Genomic DNA, 21,183 nt, shown 5'->3' on the forward strand with positions numbered 1-21,183 from the left:
CATCAGAACTTCCAGGGAGTCTACAAGGTGGTGCGTCAGGCTAATCTAAGCAGTTGTTACATTTTTACCCCAAGGATGACTCACAGGAGGCGGCAACACATTTACTTCTTTTATTCTGTGAACATATATGAAAATGGCAACAGGTGAATAAATCGTCCATCAGCTATGCATCTGAATAGCGCAGGAGTGAAGCACAGTTGACATTCCCATAGAGGTCATAGGTCAGAAAGTACTTTTCAAAAATAAATATTTTCCCCTTGTTCTATTATTTATACAAGTTAGTAATCTTTCTTTTCCTAATCCATTCTACTATTTGTAATTTTACCATTTCTACTGTCATGAACAAACAATTAACATTTTTAACAAAAACAATATTTGAGGTTGCTACACTCGCCCCCACTAAAAGAAATGGCGCCCTCGACATTTTTTTTTTTTTTCAATGTACATACAAACTTGTTACAATGTCCATTTTCTGCTGCTGTCACAAAAACTCAGGAACCACTTAGGCCCCAAGCAGTCATAGTCCCAAGTCAGGGCCATGGCCCAAAACCGTCTATCGTAGTCCTTTGGGCTTTTGCTGCCCAGACATTTTTTTTTTTCAAAGTCTCTAGGACTGTGGTTGCTTAACAGTCCAGCATTGTCCTTTGGGCTGCAGCTGCCCAACAGCCAAACATGGTCCCTGGGACCATTGCAGATAAACAGTCCTTGAGGGCATTAACTGTCTGTAGATAGCATATTCGATTTGTCAGTCCTGCAGTTCTGTAGTCCATGGTCTACAGTCCATTACAGTCATTTAAGTTCATGACTGGTAAACTGACCAATATGGTCCTTGTAGCCATGGCTGCTCAACAGTCCATAATAGTCTTTCAGGCAATGCCTGCTCAGCAGCTGTAAATGGTCCCTGGGACCATGACTGCTGCGTAACAGTCCATAGTGGTTCTGCGGGCCATGACTGCACAGCAGCACCACATGGTCTCTCAGACCATGGCTGCCCCACAGTCCATGTGGTCATTGGCTGTCCAGGAACCCCGGCTTCCAGTAGCAAACAGTCTCTGGCAAACAGTTCAGGGTTGATAACTGTTCTTGTTACTACAGTACAGTACAGTACAGGTTCTATATCTGCCGGGTCCATGGTGTAGCCTCCCTCTGACACCCACTTCCCTAGAAATCTCATACTCTTCTTGAATACCTCACATTTTTTTGCTGTTAATTTTACCCCATGCCACTGATACCTTTTGAAGTATCATCTGAAGGTGGACTAGGTGGTCTTCAAATGTCCAGCTATGGACTAAATTGTCGTCAAGGTATGGTTGACAAATCTCATCCCTCAGTCCTATCAAACATTCCTCCATGCTTCTCTGAAATTCGGCAGGTGCGGAGCTAAGCCCAAATGGAATGCGATTCCACTCATAGAGGCCCCAGGGTGTGATAAAGGCTGTGAGCGGCTTGCTGTCCTCATTCAGGAATCCTTGGTGATACGCTTTCCCTTGATCCAGCACGGAAAACCATGCACTCCCACACAAACTGTCTAAGAGGTCCTGGATTCTGGGTATTGGGTGTCTATCTGGTACAGATTTCCGGTTTAGTTCTCTGTAATCACAACATAGTCGCAGTCCCCCATCTTTCTTCCTTACCACAACCACTGGCGAAGAGTATGGTGACCTTGACTTCCTGATCCATCCTCTGTTGAGCAAGTCTTGAACATACTGTTTCACTTCCTGGTGTAGTGGCTTGGGTATTGATTTATATGTTCGCTGCACTGGTGCTGGATCTTTGAGGGTGATGCGCATTTGTAGAGAGGGTATGCAGCCAATATCATAGTCGTCTCGAGCAAACACGTTACATTCCTTTCTTAGTACCTGCTTCACTTTTTCTCTTTGTTCCTCTGTCAGGTGGTCTAGAGGTACTGGTGGGTCCCATTCCTCAACAGGCATTTGTTCCCCCACAGTAGTTTCCTATCGCTTGACTGGCAGCTTAGTGCTATGTACTTGAGGCTTGTTCTACTTTTCTTCTTCCCTGTCAGCTGGGTAGACCTCATTTAATGCTTCTAGGTATCCCAATGGAGTCCTCTTCTCCAGCATAACCTCGTGTTTGGTGTCATTGACGATGGGAATCAGTGTGCGACATGAGTTACCTTTCCGTAGGGTTATCAGCACTTCATCCACACCGATACCTTCTGGCCAGTTTAGTCTACGCTCAGGGATGAACAGCATCACTTTGTCGTTCTCTTGTGTCCTAGTGTGAATGCGGCCAGGCACCAAGGTGATCTGCCCTGGTGGAAGACGTACGCTTACCTTGCCAACCTTCACTGTCTTCGTTGACACGCTGCTACCATCATTTTCTACCACTTGTATCAATGTCTCAGCGCCTTCCCTATTCAGGGAGAAAGCCAAGCTTAACACCTGCACCAACTGGCTTGCTGAAGCTGGCTCTCCACTCTCAGCACAATGTCGAATCACTTCTGCTATGACATTGTAGCCAATGATGGGCTCCTCAGCTACTCTTGGATCAGGACATGTATGGGGACCTTTAACAGCCTTTGCGCTTTTGGTTCTCGTTCCAACTTAAACATCACTTCCGCCCACCCACTGAACGGGATTTCGGTTTGGTTTACAGCTTGCCCGCTCACCGTAGAGGACCCTAACAGCTCTGCTAATGGTCTGACGGCTGTGTTTGGTAAGTGTTTTTGTCTCCACTCCTCATTGATTATGCTCATCTGGGCACCAGACCAGGGACATTATCTAAGTAGCACTGGACCAAGCATCTCTCTCCAATGACATTTAACAGTTTCTTTTGGCTCTTTGGTCCCCAATATCCTACCTTCGATAAGGTGACATTTTGTGTTCCTGAAGGCCTGGGTTAGTGGTTGTCTGTTCTTTTTGCAGTGTTTGGTCTATCCCTTGGGGGTATCTGGTAGGGGCTGCTAGTTTGAGCACTCGTCCTTGGTGCCTCTGTTCCATGTTGCTGTATCTGCCCCAGACATCCCCTGGAGAAATGACCTCCTTGGCCACACTTAAAGCAATGTTGACAGGTAACTTCCATCCCCTTTTGCTGACATGTATAGCATGCTCTGATTGCTGATTGTTGAGGCTGTGCAAAACCCATGTGCATGGAGGCTTCAACCACTTTTCTCAGCTCTGCCATCTCTGCACATTCTGCTCTGCGTTCCGCTCTTATCTCTTCCCTGAGTTCCAGTAGACTCTCTCGGATAGACTCCATTTCTTTTCTCTCTTTTTTTCATTTACTTGGGTGGGGCTACTGGTGCTGTTAATGGCTGGCTCCCTTTGTTTACCTTGCCACTCTGTCTGTCCTTCAGCTTGAATCTCTGCTGCCCGTAAAGCACGTGTGTTGGATGTTTTCTTCATTTTTTGACTACATTCATCTTCTAACTGTGTAGCTTCATTTAACTTTTCAATCAGCTGCCCATCACTAGTTGACTGGTTAGCTAAGACCTCTCGTAATTGTGTTTTCAGTGATTCACTGAGTAGCCCAGTGAATACTGTGCGAAGGAACCTGTTTTTTACCAACTCAGGTTTGTATTGCTCTATTTCTTCATCCTCTGAAGCCAACGGAAGCCTGTCTTTAAGCTGAATAGCTTTGAAGAGGAAACTTTGGGCTGTTTCTCTGGTGTCCTGTGACAGATTAACAAGCTGCTGATATAAATCTGATGTGTTTTCCTCTTTATAGTGGCCCTTTAGGATCGTCTTTAGCTCAGTTAGAGTCAGATTACTCTTTGTCTCAAGCATACTCCTCAGTGGCAGCCCAGGTGTTATGGCCCTAATTACAGCTTCAACAATGTCATTCTCTGAGTATCCCTTTCGCAATCCAGCATTAATTTGGTGCAGCAGGTTTGTGTATGACAACTTATCTTTTTGTGCACAGTCACCAATTTGTCCCCAGATCTTGTAATCCTTTTTTATCGTCACTTCAGGCATGGGACTAGGGGAGGGTTTACTCGGGTCAGTTTTATTTTTAGAAGGAGCCCGACCTGCCTCTTTGTCAATGATAGCGATCAAATCAACAATGAATTGACATGCGATTTCAGTCTCTTCGGCCTCTGATACTGAAATCACTTTGTTATCAAGAAGCTTCAGCAATGTAAAGTTGTTCTTGCTCTTTGCCTCATCCTCATCCACAAGGCATTTAGCATGCAAGCATACCTGGATGACTCTCTTTCTTCAGGGTGCGCAGCTTCATGCCCACTTCATTTTGGAGTTCAGCAAGGTCCATCTTGTCAGTTGTTTTCCCGGGTTTCGGCACCAAAATATGTTACACTTTTACCCCAAGGATGACTCACAGGAGGCGGCAACACATTTACTTCTTTTTATTCTGTGAACATATATGAAAATGGCAACAGGTGAATAAATCGTGCTCACTCCAATCTCCATCAGCTATGCATCTGAATAGCGCAGGAGTGAAGCACAGTTGACATTCCCATAGAGGTCATAGGTCAGAAAGTACTTTTCAAAAATAAATATTTTCCCCTTGCTCTATTATTTATACAAGTTAGTAATCTTTCTTTTCCTAATCCATTCTACTATTTGTAATTTTACCATTTCTACTGTCATGAACAAACAATCAACATTTTTAACAAAAACAATATTTGAGGTTGCTACACAGTACAACCTAGATAGTGTGAAATGGAATGATTTTATTCATGCCAAGCCACCAGTGTTAAGCACACTTGAGCACACCCCAAAATTGGGTCACCTTTATTTACCACATACAAATGGTGATTAACATCTTTGTATTGTATGCATTGTATTCATGAGTAAGGACAGAGTGCAGGGAGGGCTAGCAGTCTCATTTCCTGTGACTTTGACATGCTTCACCACACATGGTGTCAGAGGGCTGCTTGCTCCCCGCTGGTCCTTGACCCTGTGTGGAGGGCCTTGCCTACACCATTCCCCGGTAGACGTGGGATAACCTGAAGACGTACTTTGTCATATGAGTTTTCATGCCCTGCCCTTCCAGGTCATTCGCTCCCCACTAATTGCGTCAACCATTAAATGTCTGAGTGGAAATCTAATTAGCCCTTTGCATTTAGCGTGGTCTTGGAATGTGGTGATCTGGGGTGTCTCTGTGCACGTCTCGATGCATACGTGAAAGGGTTTAATGAGAATAATAAAAGCCACCGTTCACTCCACAGACAATTCAGATCGTGTCTAATCATACTATGGTAAAGATTACGCTTTCCTGAATTGTTGTTGCCAAGAGCTTTGCCTAATGTGGCTCACTGTGTGCATGGTTGCACTGAAGATTAGGTTTTGAGTTAAGCATGGCATCTTTATTTGACTGTTTTGCAGTCTTGGTTTGATGTCATCCTGCATTGAAGTATACACAATCAAACTGTTTATAGGGAATGGCTGACAACCAGTAACACAAACCATGATTAACTTTGTGTATGTTTATGCTAAGCAAGCAAGCTTCTACCAGCTCCCCGAATTAATCAAAGGAATCAATCAGAGTAGAAGCAGTATTGCCATATTATGTTTGGTTAGAGTGTGAATAATTATAATGTCAAAGTAAACAAAGCTGATCACGGTATGCACAGCTAAGGTTTTGTCTCTTGTTGTAATCCTTGCACCAGTAACAGTGTAAGCTTTCCCTGCTCATCCAAGGATCAGCTGTTTCTCATTTGTGTAGGGTCAGGTTGCCTGGACAGTCGAAGGGATGTCTGCTGTGACATCCATCTCATATACTCAACTGACATAAGATTTTAACCTTCAGGAAATTATAAGCCACAATCATGCAATCAGAGTGTAGGAGGGGTCTTTTTTTAACAGGCTTATGAGAAATGTATTACTATAAATATATCTTGCCGACCTATCACAAGCCATAGATATAACACTAAACATATTGCTTATTCTTTTTTTGTAGCAATAATATTGTTGTACTTGTTTACTTCCACAAGATGACTTTCATTATTTCCACATTATAAGATGACTTATTTTCAAATTTAATTAAAAACATTGTTTGAATTGATTTAGTGGATCCAAGTGTACTGCGAGATCCTCAAAGATGTAGAGACTAGTTTGTTTTTATTGTTTTGGTTATTGTTTGTATTGTTTTAGGGTATGTATTACACATTACCCACCCAAGGGTTGCTTGTGTCACATGCAAGGGCTCAGGATGATATCATCTATTATTCTACTAATTGTTTGTGAAAATATTAAGAATGATAGCAATAGTGAATAACATATTGATTACTTGAATAACATTTGTTTACTATAATTCCAAGAAATGTATCCCCTAGTTGATATTATACAGAGCATTGACCAGATAACCCAGGGGGGATTTCAACCTCAAATCCAATCCTGTAAGCCAAGTGTTGGTGAGTTATGGTCAGAAATGAGGTCAGGCAAAATCCTCTTCCCTTGTAAAAACCACTTTAGCTCCCCTGTGCTGTGACAGTGGGGGTACCAGGAGAAGTGTCTGGAATATGTAGAGCTATAGGCCTGAAGCATACAAGGCTCAAACTATCAGAAGAATGAGGGTAGAAATGTAACTCAGTTCCATGCAATGTGACATTCACATGAATACAGAAGAAAACCCTAATGAACTGGAATCATACATTCCTATATGTTATTCCTTGTATTTATACAGTAGCAGTGCACCATTTAGCTGGCAAGAACCACTTCTTGTTGTTGACAAGCTTTCACGCCTAATGCACACAATCTATACTCTTCAAGGCTCCCTGCATCTTCCAACCGACACACACTCAGAGCCAAGTTACTTATCAAAGACGGAACGGCTGCTCTGTCTGTATGCATACATGTGTCTGCCCACTAGAGGAATTGGTAATGACTACAAAAAAAAAAAAACAGCTATCTGATGAGAGTACAAGGGAGCAGGCTGCAGTTTCAGCACAGTCTATAGGTTCAAGTCTCCTCTGCCGTTGTCTTTTTCAATACCCTCATGGTGTCATTCTGTCACATTTACAAACGAATCCTGCCACTGACACAGGTTCTCCCTATGAGATGTGTATAGTATAGTGTATATGCATGTATCTGTACATCAGGGGCTGTTGTGAGGAGAAGATTAATATACACGTCAGGGTTACACCGCGGTGAACTGTATGTCATCACTAATCCCTCACTGCAGGACAGTGCGGAGTGGGAGATTTCTGAGTATTACAGTAGGAGTGTAAGAGAGAGTTTACCACTGTGTGTGTGTGTGTGTGTGTGTGTGTATCTGTGTCCATGTGGGTGTGTAGTGTATGTGTGTGTGAGTGAAACCAAGGCAGAGTGAGAGAGATGATGTCCTGTCCATGTGAAAAGGATGCGCGTGCCAAGGCTCCTTGTAAAAAGCTGTCAAACTCATAATTAGATCCTGTAGTTTGGCCGCCGTTTGGTAATGGTGTATGAGCTTAACAGTAGCCCGGCCGCCCTTCCTCCCACCTCCTGTGCCTCCTCTGTAAAGAGTGCACTCTCGTGTAGCCCACCATGTGCTGCAGGGATTAACACTCAGGGTTTCTCTGGGGGGTGGGGTTGGGAGGGGGGGCACATCATGCCATCTGCTTTGAGGTTGGTTAGAGTAAACGCTACCCAATGCCTCACGACCACAATCGAATTAAGGTAAAACGTTTAAGGTTAAGGGTGAAAAAAAGCTGTGGCTTAGCAACAAACATGAGCTAACAGGGGGAGACTGTATTAGCATGTGGATTCAGCCTTTTCAGCTGTTCAGCAGAGCTGTGAGGTAAAGCGAAGCAGGGCCGAGACCAGTGCTGATGCCGTTTAAACTGCAGGTTGCGCAAGTGTTCAAAAGAACCCCGACGTGACATAGGCCTATCACAACAGGCGACAGTTGTAGCCGGCTCTATGATCCGCTAAATTGTATTGGATATCCTGTGTGTACTTACTCCATTAGGCATGACAAGCTGAAAATCCCACTCTACTGTCACACACAATGTTCGCTAATCCAGTCACTCTATCCCCTCAAAACTGTAGTTGTTGGTTCTGTAGTTGGTTCCAGCAGTGTAATATATCTCTATTTTTTAAGGACATGTGACCACTTGCACCACTGACAGTGTACTGCTCTTGCAGATCTATTTTAACCAGAGAATTGATCTGTTAGCCAGTAAAACTCCCTGGTGGTGCCCCTCATCTCAGATCAAGGTTTAGGATAGAAGACACTTCTATTTGGAGACGTGACTGAAGCTCAGTTTTTTTTTTTTTTGTTGGTGTAATTTTTCATACTTTTTTTGTACAATTTATGCCAGTTTTAACATTTCATCCTTGCTTTGATGTTTGTGTTTACTGGAGAATTTTAAAAAGCACACCCAATTCTCCAGAAACTACAGTTCACTCCATGCCAAGATATGGCCAGTGTGTACTAGTGGAATAGAGAGGGGGGGGGGGGGGCATGATTTTGTGATTCCAATTACGAACCAGTAAAGCACAAACCAGAACAAATATGAATAATGTACACAAGATCAATCACAATAAAAGTGTGTCACCATTTAACATAGCACTAAATTGCAGACAATGTGGCTTTACTAAAATAAATGGTTTCCGAAATAGGTCAGGGGAAGACATGGGAATCATACATCAAAAGTTATTAAACATTAACCAGCAGGAACTGTGCAATCAGAAATTAGTACAACATGCATGGTGGGACAGGTCAGCTTTAGGAAATTGTGAGACTACATCTTTATATGACTGAACTTGTCACAGTACAGCAATCACCTACAAAATACACACTCTTTGCATTGGGATATGACTGAGAGCTTGTTTTTTTTTTTTGCCATGAAAGAGTTCTACTCTCTTGGGTCCAACATAACAAAGAACATCAGACAGTGTATCTGTGCAAGGGGTGGGTCCTCCACTAATCCAGGGATTGGAAAAAGGGAAGATCCCATGTCCCTGGGGAGCAGGCAGGCAGGCAGGCAGGCTGACACCCACCTCTTGGCTTTACCATCCCTGCAGCAGTGTGGAGCCAGCACAGTAAAGCGCTAACAGCATCTGCGACCTAGCAGCCAGCCGGAATCACAGGCTAGCATCATTCTGACAGTGCAGGAGAGAGAGGGAGGAGGAGGAGGAGAAAAAAAGAAGAGAGAGAGACTGAGGCAGTTCTCTCCTGTCTGTTCTTTGCCTTCACAGAGTGTGCACTCACTTCTCTGATGAGCAAATGTGAGTGAGTGTGCGTGAACGAGAGAGGGAGAAAAGGAAGAGACAGAGAGAAGGAGAGGGACAGAGTGAAAGTGTGATAGAGGGTGAATTCCAAAGAGAAGAGGATACGAGAGCACCGCTGGCATCCTGTGGGTGATTTTTACCAGTTGGACAGTTTTATTGCGGAATTGCTGCAAGTAAACAGATTCTGCTGCACACAGGTAAGACATGTATTTGATTTGATGTGTTTTTCTTTAAAGAAACATAAGGAAATACATTCTGTTTAGACTTAACATATACACCATACCTCTGAAATACAATGTATAATATTTTGATAAAAGTCTATGGTATAGAGACTAAGTACCACTTATATAGACTAAAGCTAGAGCTGCAATACTTATGCATCTTGTTATAGGTGTCTTTTTTGTTGCAGTAAAATGAGGGCTTTGTATAGGACGTGTGTGATACAGAACAACACTAAATAAGTTCAACAGAATAATCTTTTAAAATCCTATCTCGTGGACCTGTTTGGTCTTTTTTTTTTATAAGCACTCACTGCATTGTGGACACTAGGGGTCAGTGAATTTCTGGGAACAGTCACTGGCAGTGTTTCAACTATTTTTTCTTAAAGTATGTGCTCACTCTGCTAAACAGACCGTCGGCAGAGGAACACTTTTTTAATCATTACTTGTCCCATGTCTCATTTCTTGGAATGTTTAATCTGTAAAGCCTGCCCCCCCCCCCCCCCCCCCCCCCCCCCCAACGCACTCCCACCCACACCTCACTAAACACATCAGGTAGAGTGAAACCAGTAGTTTTCTTCTCATGTCAGATCCAGCAACTGAGAGGTGACCGTATTCATGAACACCAGCGTTACTATTCAGGGGATGTCAGCTGGTGGGCAGGTTAGGGTCGTTTTAAGACATGTCATCATTTATAACCCCACAGGGAGCGATGATACACGATGTGTATCAGCCATGTTGATATAAGCAACATGCGTGATGCCACATTCTGTCATTTTGTTTCTATGTTAGGCCACTGTCAAAGCTAATTGTCACTTTTGACAGACACGTGAATAATCATAGCCAGTGTTAACAAGTTCTCAGCAGCAGAAGGGGAAAAAAATCCTGATAGAATCAAACAAGAACTGACAAATTGCTGCTTAAGTGATTTTGAGTACTTTAGGCAATCACCACATTTTGAAGCAGTGAAATTAATAAGTTACTGATGTAAGTGCTTTTAATGCATTGGGAACAGTGTAATTATGCCACTGAGTACAGTGTGTAACACTTCAATTGTCAATTTGCAAAGAGGTTATTGATTCTCTGTCCTTAGAAAACCGTAATTGGATCATCTTCACTCTAAGCTTTGTACATTCTTTTTCAAGGCTGTCATGATCATGAAGATTTGTTTGATCATACTGAATTGACTGCTATTGCATCAGCAGAGTCCAAGTGCACTTTTGAGAAAAATCCAGAATCTAATAACCACCATTCTATGACATTTATGGCAACACTTTCTATGAATCCACACAGAAAATATTAAACACATTCATAAAGGGTTGTAAGGGGAGTTTAATGATCAGGGGAGGTATTTTGATAGTATTTTGAAGTATCTATTAGTATCTTTTTCTAATGTCAAAAATACTTTCCTCGAAAAAAGTGTAAATTGTAATGTTTGTAAAATTTGGTGTTGGAGTGTGAGCAAGATTACAGAGTAGCCTAACTAGACGAAAATTGACGAAATATTAGGTTTTGTTTATGTTAATGTTGTTTATGTTTTGCTCCTTAAGTGGGTGTTAAAGTGAGTATCATTTCAAACTCATAATAGTCACTTAATATTTGTCTATATTTAGAACTTTGAGGTGAGGTGTAGGCCTAAGGGGGGCCTTTTTACAGCTATAACGTACATCCTGCATCCTGCTGCCAGGCCAGCACATGTTAGCTAATCTTGAGAAGCTAGCCTTAGTTGCTGTTATGAATATTCGCCAGCAGGCCCCTATCAGTGGACTCCTACTGTATGAATTACTTTGGTTGTTTCTGAATAGCATCACTCTTAAGTTAAGTAATCTTATCTGATGTCAATCTTGGTAACATTAGTGACAAAACTCATATTATTCAATTGCATCATGGCATATTTCCAATACTTTGCTATGGTATGTTGAAGTGGACATCTTAAACAGCTTTAAAGTGAAGCGTCAATTTGTGGATGAAAACGTGGTGCATCAAGCAAAATACAGTCAAACTTTATGAACAATCTTATTATATATCTGGTGTCTGATATATCAACATGAGTAGTGATGTTTCCTCTGAGTTTTCCATTCTGGTCACCTACTGGATATTTATAAGACACTGGGCATCAATCAGTTCACCTGTTGCTACAATTTTTTAATATTAATATGGTGATTACCACATGGTGAATAAACATAGAATAATAATGAAACGGTGATCAAACTACACACATAATCTATTTCAAGAGGATGAGAAACCTTCCAGTAAGCATATTACAGTGTTTTCTCAGTCGCTTTGGTGCTTTTCTCACGTCACTATTAACATTTGCACAGCAGTTAGTGCATTTCTCAAAACAATTAGTGCAAACGGCAAAACCTAATGGATTACCTGCAAAAGCACGTCACTTGCTCAAAATGGATAGTCTATTCCTCAAAAGCAAGTCTTCATGTATGAAACTGCCAGTGTCATCAAAATGAGAAGTCTTGACACCATCGTTTATGAACAAGATAGTCAAATGGCTTTGTCATGTTTTCATTATGACCGTTTATTCTCTGTGTTTTCCAATGCAAAAAAAAGGGTCAGAACTCGGTGACACTACCTGAACATGCTCAAGACAGCATACACTATACTATACACTACAGCCATTTGAAAACTACAGTAAAGTTAAACATTGCTGTAGTTAGAGGAGTAAGTGAGTACAAGACACTGAATATGTACGTTTCACATTTTTACTCCATATGCTCTTTGCAATTCTACAGCATTGTGACAGAATTTGATAACTAGTTCAACAATTTTGTATGTAATGACTCAAGCAATGAAATGAAGACTATTAGTTTAATTGGGAATGACTATTCAGCATCCATAAGTACAATTCATTTTGACTGACATGACATAAGCAAATGATAATGTTATAAAACAGCAGAGAATTGTACGAAAGCAACTGATACACATGTCCAAAAGCATTTGCAATTTGTTCAGAGGAAGGAAAAATTGCTACTATGATGTGCACAAATGACTAAATGTTGTGGAGGTTGAACCTATAGTTATGAGAATTTTCATTCTGATCAGAGAAAAACACCAAAGCGACTGAGAAAAACTGTAACTGATCATTATGCCATTGCATTTTTGATACATTTAATTACACTATGCTGTGTGACAGTGGGGTATAGAACACAGGTATTCAACACATAAATGTATTTCTATTGATATTTTAACCCAGAACCTTCCCAAGGTGTATAAAAGTACATGGTAATGTTATAAATATGCTGTAAGTCATTCTAACTCAGTGTATAACACTATACTAAATGGTGCCCACTTCTGTGATAACACTGTAACTTACTATTCTTTATGTCCCTGTAGTAAACATAAAACAATCAATTGTCTGGTATGGTTGGGAAAATAAGACTATAATGCGAACCAAACATAAATTTAGGAGTCAGTATCTGACCTGCTACTGTCATTTCTCTGACACCTGAAACCTACTGTATAAACTGTTATCATTAGATTAAGTTTAGTAGACGAGTGGGATTTATATTGAGGTGCAGTGTGGAGAGGCCTCTTATTAGTTTGGTGTCTGCAGTGGAGTGGGCCATAATGCATTATCACATCACAAGAGAGAGAACTTGGATGGAAGCCGAAGCTGCACATCATTCCATCCACCGCAGTACATTCTGATAAAGGCAAGAGTGGAAGTCTAAACATACAGTAAATGATCAAGTTATTCTTTTTATTTTTTACAGATAGTGGGTTGAATTGATAGGAAAAGGGAAATGTGCAACCTGTAAATTGTTTCTAAATGAATTAATTCATACCCATTAATAATACAGATTATTAGATAGACAGACAGACAGACAGACAGACAGACAGACTATTTTTAAACAACTATCCATTTTTATAAACTAGACATATCAAAAATATAAAAAACATGATTGGGTGGAGGTATCTCAAAAACTAGGCCATTTGGCCCTGGACTAATAGGGTATTCTATTTGTCCATTCTATTAGCTCCATTCTATTTTGAAGACTTATGCTGGCCACACAAGTCTAATTTAAGGCTCTCACAAATAAATAGTATGGCTATATTGTATATATTGTACGTTTTCTGAATCATCAGAGGGCCTTGAGTATTGAAGTTGTTGAGTTGTGTGTCCCTGGTGTTCTTTCAAGCCACAGGGATAAAAGAAAGCATACAGTTTAGGCAGAAAATGTGTGTTATTTCTGGTTTAAAGAAATCATGTGACGTCTGTGTTTGTCAGACAGATTCAGCACTGGGCTTAAATGAAAGCCTAAAAGGTCCCCTTTCCAAAGATACCAAGCACCATATTATAACATATTGACAATATCCATACCATGAGCACAAACAAGATATACACCAGATTTTAAAAACGGAATTTATCTTAGGGGGTTAGTAACTTCATGAGCTGAAAAAAGTGATTTCGCTACCACCCCTGCACTGCTATCGTGATTTTTCTAGTACTAGGGGTGTATACCTTGCCAAAAAACAATGATAGCATTTGTCCCCCCAGATGATACCGATGGCCCAAATTTGGGGCCCTGGTGAGTGAGCGTGCATGTGCATGCATGCTTGTGGGTGTGTATGTGTATAGGTCTTTGTAGTCTGTCAATGCCATGGGCATCCTATTGCCCATTACTATCTCACATTGTTCCCAGTTTCAAAATTCATTGTGGCATATGGCATCAGAATGACAATTGTCTGTGGAGCACTGGCTCATATCGTTACCTATGGTACATCTGGTGTATGGACACACACATCCTTTGTGTGTGCGTTCCTTGAAGCTGGAGGAGAATGCTGCTCAGCGTTGTGCCTAGCACACATTAATGCCAAGACTATTCCTATGGGCTTCAGCTGGAAGCTGGAAGGACAGCAAGCTTTTGTGAATCTGTGATTCAACATGGTGTCCATGGAGATTGCAATACAAAGAATGTGGTTTTCTAGAGGGGACTGTGAATGTTAACCCCACAATTATGTGGAAGTAAAATTCACTGCAGTTCGCTTACAAGTCAAAATAAAAACAACTGGTGGAAATTAATAAACACCTTAAATCCTTGTATTTGTGAAAGGGACAGATTTGTTCAAAGAGGTTGTTGAAGGCGTTATCTAAGATGTTATGCTTGCTAGGACCGACTTTTTGTTGTCTTCGCCCATAAGCTTCAGTTTACTGACTCTAATTTCTGACTGGATGCAATGTATTGTGTTGCTGCTCCTTATTTATATGTATGAACTGGAGTTGTGAATCATTGTACTTTTTCCAACAAAATGGAATAAGAAATCTTCATGACAGACCACTAAGAACAAATAATAAATAGTCCCTGAGGTCGTAGCATTTCAGAGCCCTCTAGAGACCTCCTTAAAACAAATGTTGCTGGAATTGATAAAGAACAGGACACTGTCTAATACATTCATGGGTAAAGGTATGATAGCATGACTTGGTGGCCCGTGGTGTGGCATGATTTGTGGTATCCCGAGGAATCAGAACCCACAGCCATTAATTGTATTAATCTCTGCACTAAAATAATGTAAAAGGAGACAACACAAGATGAGTAATGCAAGGTTTAAAAGCTCAACTGGTAACACTTTATTTTAAGGTTCACACGTTAGCCACTAATACATACCTAATTCATGCCTGTATTAGTGACTTGTTAGGCATGTGTTACATTCTGTATTAGTGACTTGTTAGGCATGTGTTTGTTCATGACGAATTAGCCTTTATTCTTGATATAATCTTAATAATGACCTAGTAAGCCTTGATCTCTACTTACTAATTAGTAGTAAGTACCAAAAGAGAATATGTATAACCCACTAGTATACTGTCTGAATAAATTCCAAATAGTGGGAGAACAAGACAAGTTGTTTTTATTTTGACTTGTAAGCTAACTGCAGTGAATTTTACTTCCATATAATTGTGGGGTTAACATGCCTTACAAGTCACTAATACAGGCATTATGTATTAGTGGCTAACATGTGAACCTTAAAATAAAGTGTTACCGCTCAACTAATTATTGAGTGTCCACAGAATCCTGATTTTAAAATGTCCACCTGCACCTACAGTAATAAGAAATAGTCGGCAGATAATGTATTGGATTCTAAATAATGTATTTAGTTCCAAAACTATATTTCACATTCTTATTACAGAATAGTAAATGTATGATTGGATTAAAATTAAATATTCCCTTGTATTTGTGTTATTCAAATTTCTGTCAACTATGAGTAATTTGAAATCAATTGAAATCAACATAGAATGCTGATCAACACAATAACATACTTCAACAAAATAATTCCAAGACTGCTGAAGGGAATATTGACTTTCACCTACATAGGAAACAAATTTTATAAATAATTTAATTTATTTATAATGTCTCAGTAACAGTAAACATACTTCCCCTCCTTACCTTTTGAACACCTGATTTTAGGAGTGAACTTTCAAAACACATTAATTTGCCACACATGTATTGGTCTGTGAGACTGACAATAGAGTCAAAGCCAAAGTTAGAATCAGCCAAAGACGTGATGTTTTAGAAGCATCTTGTGTCAACTGGAGAATAATCTGCAAACATTTAACACCTCTCATCTACACCAACACAAAGTGAGAACATGTGATAACATCATTCTAAATATAAGTATACTCTTTTGATTCCATAAGGGAAATTTGGTCTCTGCATTTATAACAATCCGTGAATTAGTGAAACACACTCAGCACACAGTGAACACACAGTGAGGTGAAGCACACACTAATCCCGGCACAGTGAGCTCCCTGCAACAACAGCGGCGCTCGGGGAGCAGTGAGGGGTTAGGTGCCTTGCTCAAGGGCACTTCAGCCGTGCCTACTGGTCGGGGTTCGAACCGGCAACCCTCCGGTTACAAGCCCGAGGCGCTAACCAGTAGGCCACGGCTGCCCTAAATGTATTAAATATACATTAAACAGACTGTTTCCCCCCAAATCTCTGGACCTTCACAGTATGCAGTACATAACATTTGTTGATTAGAAGAACTATAATAACTTCTGTAACGTTTTAAAAATGATAGATCAGGAATAGAATAGGATAGGCAGTGATTACATCCAGTCTTATCTGACACTGATAGTAAAACGTTTAGCCTTTGGGAGCTTTCAGGTGTCAACACTTACATGTGAAATGCATCACTTTGGACAACTTGTGGTTTCACAGTATATCTTTGCCTCTGCACAGTGATGCTCTCGGTCCCCCCCCCCCCCCCAGCATTATATAGACATCCTCTCCAGACCCCTCTTTTCATCCACGTACCAATGGAGCATAAGGTGCCAAACACCCATACTGTATGTTGGGATGTTGTGTCGTGTCGAGGGCTGTTCTGTGAGAAGCATAACAGTGTCTGTAGGAGGGCCTTAGGCACTCTCCACACCCACACCCACCTCTGCAGAGTGAAAGTGTAATCTAATTGCTCTTGTGTGTGGAATGTGGAATTAAGTCAAGCACAAGATAGAATGTGGCAATGTATCATTCTATAAACTGAACTCATGCTTCATTACCATGGCCTTACATGTGAGAGTGAGCTTGGGAAGCTTGTTACAGAGATTATCATTTTGGTTTTATGGCAACTGTAGAGAGAATGGCGCAAACATCAAAACATATGTGCTCAGTGCTCTAAGAGTACTTACTCATGCACTCGAACAACGAAAGAAACAAACTTTTTCGGAACTGCTCAGTATGTATAGCATACTGACCTCTGCAATTCATACTTGCATCATTTGACGATATCCATATAAATACAAACTTGCAGATACACAGACAAGAAACTGCAGCACGCTGAGGTTAGACCGTAATATATAACAGTGTTTCAGTGACAGAGGAGACGCCTGGCTTGTCTTGAAACATGGTCAACTTTGAATAGCACAGTCTGCTCTTGAAATGTCAGGGGACAAAAGCCCCTGATTGAGTACTTGTAGGCTTCCTATTAATGCCCGTGTCTAAACTTGATTGGGGCTGAATTGTACAGGGAACGCAATACACTTCTCCCATCGTGTGTAATTGGAATTTACTTTAATAACAGATGTAGTGCTTTTTGCAATATGTTACTGAACAGTTTCCAGATTTAATTATATGATTACTCGCCTTCTCAGCTTTAATTCTCCGTAAAAAAAAAGTTTGAGGACCATTTAGTCAAAGCATATTCATCCTCTAAGTTAACTTGCTAGGTTTTTTGACAGATTTCCTGCAAACCTTTGTTTGAGGAGGATATTCCAGACTGTTTGCATGCTTTGGTCTGGCACTCTCTCATCCTAAGTTTCTTCTCACTTTTGAGTGCCAAGGCCCCGCGTGCTTCGCTCTAACTCATCCTGACAGTGAGAGTGCAATGATTCAACTGGATGGCACTGTGCAGAGATGTCTCGTGTTTATTCAGTGAAAGAGTTATTCCATCTTCATCAAATTCAGCCGTCAGTGTGTGAATGTGGTCGCCTGAAGCTCTTTGGCTTTTCATAAATGATCTGTTTGGGTTACACACACCCCTTCAAATCAATTATGGGACCAATCAAATGATGGCGTGTGCAAAAATATGCTGTTTCCCTCAGCTCTTTTCACTTGCACTGAAGCCACTCTGGGCAAAGCTATGGGGTCCAAATATCTAGAGATGTTCAGAGGCAGTGTGTGCTGGGGTTGATCATAGCTAATGACCAAAGTACAAAGGATTAAGCATCAGAAACATAGCGCTCATCAGTGACCCAGATACTTGAACTAGCTCAACTTTTTTGGCCAGCTTTTGTGTATATCATCTGTGTTGGTTGAATGCATGCAAATATGCAGCGTTCAGTATCTTTCACACTAGGGAAACACACACACACACACACACACGCACACACACACACACACACACACACACACACACAAATCCATTTGCTTTGCAGTAATGTTTTATTTCTCATTCCCCACATCTAAACATCCTTATAGTATTATGGTGAGTGCTCTTGCGGGTTTTGTAGTAGCGGGGGATTGCATCTGGCAAATGCACAGAATCAGAAATATTGCTGTGGGGTTCCGTACAATGAATGGCGTTAGATGGAGAGGGTTATGTACCAAATACAAGACATGCTTCATCTCCAGAGCTGAATAGGTCCCGAGAGACATTTTTATAAGTCACCTCTCAGCATGCATGGTTGCTGGTCATGCAATTAGCATATCGCTAATGCAAAAATGCAATTCAGTTCGCATTAAATTTAAGCAGATTTTCTAGTATTTATGCATGTTTGTAAGACCAGGATTCCAAGGGCAATGGAGGATCAGCTGCAGATATGTTCACTGTAATCATAATATTTCCACCCGTCTGTAAACATGGAAAAATACTAGATCATCGGAGACAGAATATTTCACTCCCTTGGTTTTTAAAATGTATCTATGAGTTTAAAAAGTAAAAAATGTTACCAGGAAGGTTAGTTTGGTTGTCACGTCAGTGCTGCAGCCTGGAATTATTTCTCAACATGAATTATGACTTTGAGAGAAAATACCAACACCAGCTCATTCTCGGACAGAATTTCTTGACACAATGTCACAGGAGGCCATTTGAAAGTGCCTCAGCAGCCGTCTCTGTCAGCAATAAAATAGCTTAGGTAGACATTCTCACTTAAAGTCTACAGATAACCTATGAACCTCTGCATAGGTTTTACATATTTTATCTAATCACCCTCTCTGTATCAGAATACAGATAATTCAAAGTAAAACACTGAAGAAATGACTGGTAAAACACAACAATCTCTATATCTTTGGGAAAGATGCCATTTGTCACCGAGTCTTCATGGATTGCCAGTTTGTATCCTCACGTATCTGGGCCATTTTTCCAAAAGCTTGACAGAGAGAGAGCTAAATGTTCTCTAGAGGGCCAATTTGTTCATATTTCCTATCCCTGGCACCATGATCCGTAAAATACATCATATTCAATTAGGACGAGCTCAAGTTCCCTGACAAAAGATTTTTTCAGTACACATTCACATTTACACTGAATGGTGAATGGCTTGAGCTGTGAATAGATATTTGTTTGAAATGTGAGAAAGGATGCTATATTGCAACCTTCAGAGACCATGTCTAGTCAGAGGAAGGTATTTGCCAACAATTTCACTATTCCACTTGATTTACTGATTGATTGATTGTTTGGTTGATCTACCAGGTGATTCTCTTCAGCGAGCCACAAGCATTCAAGCCACTCTGGATGTTGGTTCATCAATGTCCTCCAGAAATCCCCCACCATCCGGCCTGGGATCTACGGACCATTTGTCTTACTGAGGCCCCTTTGGAATTTAGCAGAGAATCTCCCTCCTCAAAGATCTTCCAATGCTCACGGGGAACTGCTGGTTGCTGTTCCTCTGGTGTCTGTTGGACAAAGCCTTCGTCGCTCCCCTCCACTCTCCATCCCACGGCAGGATGGGGAAGGAGCACCACCGGAACCTGAGAAGACATGGGTTCTCTGGAGCTCAAAGGGTCAAGAGAGGATGGGTGTGGAACCAGTTTTTTGTTCTAGAAGAATATATGGGTTCGGAACCTCAGTATGTTGGGAAGGTAAAGTGATATTTATTTATTGCTTTTTGCTATTGTTTTTTTCCCTTTACTCTCCTTTCTGTGCCTTGTTCAATTTTTAAACATGGTCTGAAATTCATAGTGTTTTATGTACTCATGTGATAGTGGGTTGAGTGCAAGAACAGAGTGTGAGAGTACTTCAAAGGGCTGTTTGAATGCAGTGAATAACTGAAGAAAGTGTGTGTGCCTGTGTGTGTGTCTCTCTCTCTGTGTGTATGTGCAAATGCATGTGTTTGTGTTTATGTGTGTGTGTGTGTTTGTGTGTGATCTGCTTTCGAATGCTTAGAATTGTGCACTCTGAATTGACTCTGTTCTGTGGCAACAAACAGAAGATACCACACAGAGCTAAAAATATCACCCAATTCAGCTTCTCGGATGAGTTTAAATGAAATACTGAACTTAGCAGAGCACTCACTGCGCCAGGAGACATCTCTCACAGTGGTCCTCATGCTCTGTGGAGACTACACAAGAACAAAGCAGAACAATATGCACTTACTGTAGGTGGATGGTCCAAGTGGATGATTTAAAATCAGCTAAACTCAAGATATGTAGGCTATTTCTGTCTGGCTATGGAATCATGAAAACATGGGAGTAATGTGTGTGTATGAATTAGATGGTTGAAGCTCATCATTGTTTCAGCACACTCCACAACCTTGTCTTTTCATGAAAAATATATTAAGTATAAGTGTATATATACTCTTTTGATCCCGTGATTTGGTCTCTGCATTTATCCCAATCCGTGAATTAGTGAAAACACAGTGAGGTGAAGCACACACTAATCCCGGTGCAGTGAACTGCCTGCAACAACAGCGGCGCTCGGGGAGCATTGAGGGGTTAGGTGCCTTGCTCAAGGGCACTTCAGCCGTGCCTACTGGTCGGGGTTCGAACCGGCAACCCTCCGGTTACAGGTCCGAAGTGCTAACCAGTAGGCCACGGCTGCCCCATTATTATAAGGAGGGCTACAAGGACATTAGCCTTTGTGAATTTGTTGAAAAAAAGAGAAATTGATGTCTGTGATGATGGATGGTGTGTGAACTGCTTGTGCCCTTTAAGAATTTAATATGTCTTGACAATAATGGTCGATGGGATAACTACACCTGACATCACAGGATCTGCAAGCATTGATTCTGTGTTAAGTGCATAGAGGCAAGGTTAAAAGGATTTTTTCCCCCTCGGCAGCACCAAATTAAATTTCAAAGGCTGTTTAAGATGAAGTTGGATTCTGTAGCACCTGCAGCTTAAATGGGATCTAGATTGACTTGTGTGGACTGATAGCTGCTGCAA

The 21,183-nt window shown here is 41.1% G+C and overlaps 1 protein-coding gene across 2 annotated transcripts in view; it reads left to right on the top strand.

Annotated features, from left to right (window-relative positions):
- Positions 1–1,320: 1,320 nt before the first annotated feature.
- The window catches only part of cdh12a (cadherin 12, type 2a (N-cadherin 2)), a 42,381-nt gene continuing 22,518 nt past the window's right edge, over positions 1,321–21,183 (top strand). The window contains exons 1-2 of one of the 2 annotated variants that reach the window (XM_042111139.1): positions 1,321–2,676; positions 19,493–19,881. In XM_042111139.1, coding sequence (XP_041967073.1) covers positions 19,657–19,881 — 225 coding nt within the window. In that variant the 5' untranslated portion in view covers positions 1,321–2,676; positions 19,493–19,656. Of the gene's footprint in view, positions 2,677–9,073; positions 9,332–19,492; positions 19,882–21,183 lie in introns of those variants that run through there. The other variant, XM_042111062.1, reaches the window with a different exon arrangement.

This window comes from Alosa sapidissima, chromosome 1 (genome assembly GCF_018492685.1).
Source record: "Alosa sapidissima isolate fAloSap1 chromosome 1, fAloSap1.pri, whole genome shotgun sequence".
Classification (NCBI taxonomy): domain Eukaryota; kingdom Metazoa; phylum Chordata; class Actinopteri; order Clupeiformes; family Clupeidae; genus Alosa; species Alosa sapidissima.